This window comes from Rhinolophus sinicus, chromosome 16 (genome assembly GCF_057876585.1).
Source record: "Rhinolophus sinicus isolate RSI-liver-muscle chromosome 16, RSI-T2T, whole genome shotgun sequence".
NCBI classification, from domain to species: domain Eukaryota; kingdom Metazoa; phylum Chordata; class Mammalia; order Chiroptera; family Rhinolophidae; genus Rhinolophus; species Rhinolophus sinicus.
In genome coordinates, this window is record NC_142516.1 from 401,672 (window position 1) to 409,962 (window position 8,291).

The 8,291-nt window shown below is 61.4% G+C and overlaps 1 protein-coding gene across 1 annotated transcript; it reads right to left on the reverse strand.

The window, feature by feature from the left end:
- Positions 1 to 705: 705 nt before the first annotated feature.
- ARRDC1 (arrestin domain containing 1) lies at positions 706 to 8,090 on the reverse strand. Its single transcript, XM_074331467.2, has 8 exons — positions 7,907 to 8,090; positions 3,203 to 3,313; positions 2,427 to 2,477; positions 2,172 to 2,326; positions 1,849 to 2,031; positions 1,603 to 1,779; positions 1,065 to 1,497; positions 706 to 991 (listed from the first exon to the last, which is right to left on the reverse strand). The coding sequence occupies exons 1-8, from the start codon at positions 8,022 to 8,024 to the stop codon at positions 927 to 929; spliced, it is 1,293 nt and encodes a 430-aa protein (XP_074187568.2). The 5' UTR covers positions 8,025 to 8,090; the 3' UTR covers positions 706 to 926.
- Positions 8,091 to 8,291: the final 201 nt, after the last annotated feature.

Here is an 8,291-nt window from a genome sequence, read left to right on the forward strand (position 1 = left end):
CAGCATCAGAGCCAGACGTGGCAGTGCTAACAGCAGGGACGTGACACTTGAGGCCAAGGGTAAGGGCAAGCCCTCCCTTACCCCCGAGTGATTCCTTCTGGCACAGGTCTAAACCGCGCTGCCCAGAACAATGGGTGCTGGACGGGCAAGCCCACAGTGTGTGTTAACAAAATGAAACGGGTTGTCTTCGCCCTACGTCACTCATTTTAAATTAAAGCCAGGATTCTGGACACGAAACCCTGGCCCGAGGGCACATCCTAAAGCAGAACCGGGGGTCCAAGCACCAGCCCCGGCACCAGGTTAAACGGACCCAACACTCGTAATCCGCAAGGCTGGTCCCTCTCCGCGGCCAGGAGGGCTCCACCGGCCTGCTTTCCGGCCCAACACACCCGAAAAAAGGGGCCGGGAGACCAGGAGAGGGGCACGCTCCGAGAAAGAGCCAGAGGGCTCGAGGGGGGGCAGAGGAAAGGGGGCGCGCTCGGGAGGTAAGAGGGCGGGGACCAAGAAGGGCTGGAGCCTGGGAGAGCCGGGCCTGTGGAGGGGCGTGCGTCCGGAAGGGGCGGGGCTGAGGAGGGAACCCAGAGTGGGGCGGGGTCTAGGAGAGGGGGTGCACCCGGAAGGGGTCCGGGCTGAGGGATCCTCCAGGCTGGGCCCGCTACGCACCCGGCCGCAAGAGGGCGCCCGAGAGGCCGGCCTGTGCCCAGCTCTACAAACGAAGAGCTTTATTTACATGGCGTCGCTCCAGTCCCGTCCCGCAGGTAGAGGCCAACTGCAGGGGACTAGAGAGGCGGCACAGAGGAAACAGAGGGGTACACCGGCGCGGCGAGTCCTTAGTGGACAGGGCCAGGCCGGGAGCAAAGGCACGAGGCCCTGGGCGTCCAGTCCCAGGGCAGAGATAGGCCCGCGGGGGAGAAGGCAGTGCGAGGTCAGCTCCCGGGGGTCAGGCTGGGGTCAGCACCGCTGCAACTCTGCTCATAGGACGGCGGGGCCTCTGCGGAGAGAGAGAGCAAGGTCTGCATGGGGCCCATGGCCCTCCCTGCCCCAGGGCCCAGGCCCCCACTCACCATAGGGGTGGCACTGAAAGCTGTACTCCGGGGGGAGGATGGAGATGCTGGTGGTGGGCACCGGCCCTCCAGAACCCTCTGCAAAGTAGGGCACGGTGGCACCTGTGGAGATGCACAAGGCAGGAGCCACAGGGTGGGAGGCGGGGCTGCCGTCCTGAGGACCTGGCTCAGGGGTGCCAGGCACGGAGCCGAAGGTGGCAGGCTGCGGCTGCTGAGAGTGGCTCTTGGTGAAGAGGGAGACAGGGTCTGTGACGTGGGGGCCGCCAACCACGGCCTCGACATCCTCCTGGGGCGGTGCGGAGGGCACCACAAGGGATGGAACACCAGGGGGCGGCCCGGGGCCTGGCTGAGGGCTCAGGGGGGCTTGGTTCACAGCGATATTGCCGATGAAGATTGGGAGGGTCACGGTGGCTTCCGGTGTCTTCAGGGAGACCTGCGGGGGGGCGCGGGGGGGGGAAGGGGGATGGGGAGTGAGGGTCTGGCCGCGCCCCTTCTCCCGCCCCGCCCCGCCCCGCCCCTCTCGCCCCGCCCCCAGCACCTGCAGGTAGTAATCCACATGGATGAGGCTACAGCCCGGCAGGGCAGACTGGGGCAGCGCTGGCAGCAGGATCTGCTCCTGCCACTGTGAGCGCCGCCAGGCCTTGACGCCCGCGCCCTCCACCTCCGCGATGGTCCGCAGGTCGTAGATCCAGCGCTTGGCCTTATAGGCCACTTTCTGGGGAAGGGACAGCCTGTGAGCCTGGGCAGGCAGGCCTCCCCCTCCCCAACTGGTGAGGTCTCTGACCTGAAGCAGACTGGCCATCACAGGGCCGGTGGCCTTGCCAGACTGATTCTCGATGTCTGCCTGCAGCCTCAGCACCTGGCCAGCCACATAGCCCCGGAGGTCAGTGCTGGCAGTAAGGACCACGCTGCCCGTCTTCACCAGCTTGTAGGAGAACTTCTTGGTGGTGGAGGCCACGTTGGGTTGCTTGGGGGATGAGGGGAGGGCGGGAGGGGGTTGGCCATGTGTGCAGGCCAGATCCCTGGAGGCCCTGACCAGCCCTGCCACACCCTGCCCTGGACACAGTTCGGTCAGCTGAGGACACAGAGGCCACCGCCCTTCCTCACCTCTATATCTGGGATGCTATTCAGGTTCAGGGGACTCAGGATGTAAAACACGCAGCTGCACTGATGGTCCTTGGAGAAACGTGGCGTGTGAATGGTGGCCTGCACCTGGTGCACAATCTTCCCAAAAGGGCCCTCGAAGGATGTGGGTGCTGTGGCTAGAGAGACAGCAGGCACTAGCACCCGAGTGCCCCGATGCCAGCCCAACCCATCCCCCACCAACTGTCACCACCAGGCCTGGCCAGGCTGGGCTCTCACCAGGAAGCAGGAACTGGAAGGGGAAGTTGTGCTCTCCAGCAGGCAGGCTTCCTGCAAAGACAGGCAGGAGATGTGGGAGAGAGGGGACCTCAGGAGCCCTGAGGTGACACCACAGGGCCCAGACAGGAGTAGGTGCTGCAGCCCACTGGCTCACATTGCGTCTGCTGGGTTTCCCAGCCCGTGTCTCCAGCACCACAGCTGCACAGGGCCGAGGCCTGGGCAAAGGATGGGGGACAAGTGCTTAGCTTCAACAACAGAGGGGGGCAGGGCTGTTGCAGGGGCTGGAGCCCAGCCCCATCCATGAGAAGCTTCCCAGCCCCTATCAGGCTATGCCCAGGGCCTGCCAGAGGGAGGAACCCATCAGAATGCACAGTCCCGGGAGAGGGGGGACAGGCCAGGGATTCCAGAGGCAGATGAGTAGGCTGGACAGACAGTCCCCACTGCCAAGCAAGGGCTGCCCCAGGGTGAGGGAGGACAGGATCCCAGACATCCTTGTCGGCCAGGGCTGCCCTGGGATGTGTGGGGGGAAGACAGGCTCCCAGATACTCACTCTTGTCAGCCAGGGCTGCCCTGGGGTATGGGGGGGACAGGCTCCCAGACACTCTTGTCAGGCAGGGCTGCCCTGGGGTGTGGCGGGGGGACAGGCTCCCAGACACTCACTCTTGTCAGCCAGGGTTGCCCTGGGGTATGGGGGGGGAATAAGCTCCCAGACACTAACCCTTGTCAGCCAGGGTTGCCCTGGAGTGGGGGGGTGGGACAGGCTCCCAGACACTCACCCTTGTCAGCCAGCGACAGGACGCTGTTGAAGTAGCCCTCCTCCACTACCCATGCTGTGCCATTGGCCTTGTCAGAAACTCTGCAGGAACCTGTGCAGCTCACACGGATGGCTGTAAGAAGGTGGGGGGGGGGGGGGTAGCGTGAGCCCCAGCCATCCACCAAAGCAGGCCCCTCCCTGCCCCCAGCACAGGGATCCAAGCGGGGCTGGCAGCACCCAGGTGATAGGCAGCGCCATCCAGCTGGGCCCTGGGAAGGCCAGCAAGTGGCCTGCTGCCGTTCAGGAACACCTCCTGCCCATCCCCCATCTTGGGGTGTTCCCAGGGTGTTGAGGCACGGAGTGATATCTGTCCTGCCATGCAGAATAGGAGGGCCCCAATGGTCACCCAGAGGGCCCCTGGGTGACCCCCAACTTGGTAACCTTGACTCCAGCAGTGCCTGGGCCCACCAGACCTGTGAAAACCCAGCTCCCTATAGGTGATGCTTGGGATACCATGAGGATCAGAGGCCTATGGGGCAGTTGACCTCTGACCCCACCTTCGAGCTGCCTCACAGGCAAATCACCTCTGGGAAGCACCCCTTCCCGCTCCAGGAAGCGAAGTGTAGCCTCATGCTGCAGGAATGTGGTCAGACACGCCTGAGTAGAAAAGGTCCCCAAGTCTGGCACCCTGGAGGGTGGGGACACCCTGACTTCCTGGGCCAGTACTACCCAGGAGAGCTGATTTTCTGCATGGAGAGATGGCCTGGTCCTCCCCCCTCTCCTCACTGGAAGCACCCAGACCAGGGACCGTCACTTTTCTGTGGTCAGGAACTTGAATTCCTCAGTCCAGGAAACGTACGGGGTCTGACAATTAGGTTCACAAACTCATCCTAGAAAAAGCGCTACATACCTCATGGCTGAATATCACTACAGTCACCTTTGAAGTACTCCCCTTGGGAAGCTATGCACTGACGCCAGCACCTAGTCCACCCCTCAAAGCAATTTTGGAACTCTCTTTCTGGAATGGCCATCAGAGCTGTCACCATATTACCCTTGATGTCCTGAATGTCATCAAAATGTCTTCCTTTCAATATTTCCTTTCTCTTCGGGTAAAGAAAGAAGTCATATGGGGGCCAGATCAGGTGAGTAGGGAGGGTGTTCCAATAGCTATTTGTTTACTGGCTAAAAACTCCCTCACAGACAGTGCCCTGTGAGCTGGTGTGTTGCTGTGATGCAAGAGCCATGAATTGTTGGTGAAAAGTTCAGGTCGTCTAACTTTTTCACGCAGCCTTTTCAGCACTTCCAAATAGTAAACTTGGTTAACTGTTTGTCCAGTTGGTACAAATTCATAATGAATAATCCCTCTGATATCAAAAAAGGTTAGCAACATCGTTGCAACAAGTTTGCGAACTTAATTGTCAGAACTTGTATGCTGAGTCCACTATGGTCAGAAGGCCGTGGCTGGACAACCAGGTACAGCTGGACACCAGGGAGGACACCACAGCTGGAGACCCAAGCAGGGAGGGGGCAGGAGCTTAGTGAGGGATAGCCCTGCGGCTCCACCCCTCCCCTCCCTGCAGGGCTGAGTCAAGGCCAAAGACTTCGGCCTCCCTGCTCAGTCCCTCTTCCTCCCCTGATGTGATGGTCAGGTGAGGGGAAGGTGACTCAGAACAGACACCTTCCTGACAGACCCACCATGCAGGAAGAACCTGGTGTCCCAAATCCCTGGGGCCAAGGGTCAGCCATACCAGGAGTGTTCACAGGCTCCCCAGGCTGTCCCCACCTTGCTGATGCAGGTCTCCTGTTAGTCACCCATGGCACACCGACCTTCCTTCCCGAACCCTCAGCTCACCCTCGCCCCCAATGGCACTGCCAGTGAGCAACCCTCGGCCTCCATGCCAGCCTAGTCTCACCTTCCAGACCTCATCCCTGCTTTCCAATCCACGCTCCGTCCACCACCCCTTCCTAGGGCCAGACCTGGAATTGTCCCCACCCTGACATCTGGAACGCCGGTGGTGCTTAGACAAATCAGCACAGCCCCAGAGAAACGAGGCAGGGGAGTGGAGTAACCTTGATGGGGAGGGTGACTGAACTGACGCAAAGGCGTGCTGGTGGGTCCAGACACCATATCGCTTTAACCCCCCTTGAATCTGGCTGCCATTCGAATGCTGGGATCAACAGAGTATGCTAGAGGGGTGCAGTGGTCCCCAGACTGGCCCAGTACCAGCCAAGCACTGTCAAGTGACTCCAATGGATGGCACACAAATTGCCCTGCTTACCTCTGCCCCAATTCCTACCCATAATGCTGTGAGATATAATAAAACGGTTGTTCTTAAACCACTTAGTTTAGGGATGATTTGTTACTTATGGGATCATAGTATCAGATAATAGGAACCAAGATCCAATCTCACTAGAAGTCAAGGACACTCAGGTAACTTTCTATCTAAACCCATCAGGTTGGCAAATATTAAATATTCTGACATGTTGGAGAGCAGGTAGGAACAGGCACTCCCTTACAAAGATCAACGTGCAGGCTGATTCGAGGGCCCCAGGGAAGAGCCAGGCACCTGTGCTACACCTCTTCACACACATACCCGAGGCCCAGCGGTTCCCCTTAGCATCTCACACAATTTTCCCAGGAGCCCTGAGCAACACTGCTCAGAACAGCAAACCACCTGGGCACAGCCCGCGTGTCCAACAGCAGGGTGGCTAAAGCACTCACCCACCCACCTGGACCCAGCCCCCAGAATTCAGGTGAATGAGCCATAGGAAAACAAACCATCAAACCGACCCTCGGGCTACCACAGAGGCCCACGCTGTGACCTTGCCAACACCATGCAGAGGCCCATTCTGCGCGCGCGCACACACACACACGGAGGTCCCAGTCACCACCTCGGGGTCAGACATCCTTTCCCTGTCCATTCTCTTCTCCGTAGGAGAACTGCAGGTACAGGAGAACGGACACACATGCACGCCTGGCCCTCCTGCCCAGGCAGGGGGGTCTGTTCCTGTAGGTGAAACCATGCATGGCATGGCCCCAGGATAGGGCAGGTGTGTTCTGGCAAGGTACAGCCTCCACCGCACTGCACTGTGTTTACCACGGTTAATCCTAACGGCGCTCCGAGCACAACAGAACGCAGGTACTGAACTAATGGGCACCCCTGTTTGGCATTTGGGGCTGCTCTGGTTCTCTAAGGAAAATCATGTATTGTGTTCCTGGGTGATTTCTGGAACTTTCCTCTAGAGCTAGCACACCCACCTATCCAGGTGCCAGCCCTCCTCCCTGGCACCACCTGTAGTCTGACCATCAAGACTTCTGTTCACTCCTCATCTGGTACTAAGAGTCTCTCCAACCCTCTGCCAGCTCCCACAAACCTGAGGTAGCCCAGCCTTTGCCATGTCCTTGCACTAAAGCTCTAGCCTGCGGGCCTCTTCTCTCTGACCTGTTTCCAAATCTGTAATATGAGAATAGTAACAGCATCCACCTCGCAGGCTGCTAGGAGGATTCACGGAGTTCTGGACCACGGGAAGTGGGGGGAATGGCATCTGACCTCTGACGAGAATTCAGTGAGCTGGGAGAGCTGGGGCTGCCGCTGCTGTCTGGGCACTACCCTGCTCATTGCCCACCTCGAGAGCAGAGCATCCTGTAGAGTCAAACTGTCATGGTGGGGGGCGGGCCAGACCTGTCCAGGATGGGGGCGGCGGCTGTCCATAGAGGAGGACAGCAGCTCGCAGTCCTCAGTGCGGACCAGAAGTGCTGAACTGTAAACCACGCAGGGACCTGGAGGCTCAAGGTTCAGAGGGAAGCCTGGCGGCTGTGGTTTTGGCCAAGCACACCAAGGTGGAAGAACACCCCACAGGGCCACCTCACACAAGGTTACACTCAGAACCTGGGATTGGGCAGAGGGCCTTGGGCTGTAGCTTTGCCCCCAGCACCCTGAGGGGGGAACCGTGAAGTCCCACCCAGGCCGCTGTCCACAGGGCCCTAGCGAAGCCCCTGCAGCAAGCCAATCCCAGCACAGAAGCCCCAGGTGTCTGCACCAGCAGAGGGATAGGCCAGGAGGGCTCAGGTTCTGCTCCCAGAGGCCCACTGCACCGGGGGGGCCTGGGGCTCAGAAGGGATGAGCGAGACACCTCCAGCCAGCAAAGACAAGCTTAGACTGGGTGGAAGCGGGTGTCCGGTGGGCCCTGCTGGGGACCCGCACACGCAGCTGGACTGACTGTGAAGAGCGAGGCCCTGCGCCAGGAACATGGGTGTGTGTGAAAGCCCAGCTTGGGCCAGGCTCCAGGTGAGGACCCAGCAGGTGCGGGGTGCAGCGGACACTAGAGACCCGAGAGGGAAGGTCGGAGGCTTGCATGTGTCTAGATCAGAGTGGGCTTCGGCAAGGTGGACAGGCTCTAGGCTCCCGCCCCCCGGAGGCGGAGACCACAGGAAGGGCAAAGGCGGAAGGACTGGGCCACCGGGGCTCCATGCTCTGACCCCACCGCCGCCGGCCTCCCTCCCCGGCGAGTCTGAACCGCCCCGCCAGCTCTACCCAGTCCTCCCCACAGCCGGGGGACCCGAGTGGAGCCCACTCTGGCCCCAGGCCGGCGGAACATAAGGGGAAGGTGTCCCCGGCAGCGCCTCCGGCAGCCGCTTCCGGGAGCCAGGGCCCTGCCGCAGGTGCTAGCGCAGCCACCTGAGCCCCGCCTCGCCCAGCCCGCCCCGAGGGGACCCGGCGCCCACCTCGAAAGGGCAGCGGCGCCCCCAGGCGCACGCGCACGGCTCCCGCCAGCGGCTCCCCAGGGCTGTAGACGCTGCGGCCATGGCTCAGGCAGATCTCGAAGAGCTGCACCCGCCCCATGCCGCCCGCCGGCCCCGCCGGACAGCCTCTCACTGCCAACCCCGCCCGCCAGCGGGCCCGCTGAGCTCTGAGCACCGCCTGGGTTCGCCCCGCCCTCGGCCCCGCCCCCGGCCGCCGACCGTGACGCCCCCGGGCACGCCCCTCGCCCTCCAGGACCGTCTCCCGCACCAAGCCCGCCCCTCGACCACGCCCCTCCCTGGCCCGCCCCAAACTCGGCCACGCCCCTTTCCCACTGGTTTGGTGCCGGCCATTCCCCCTCCCTTCCTG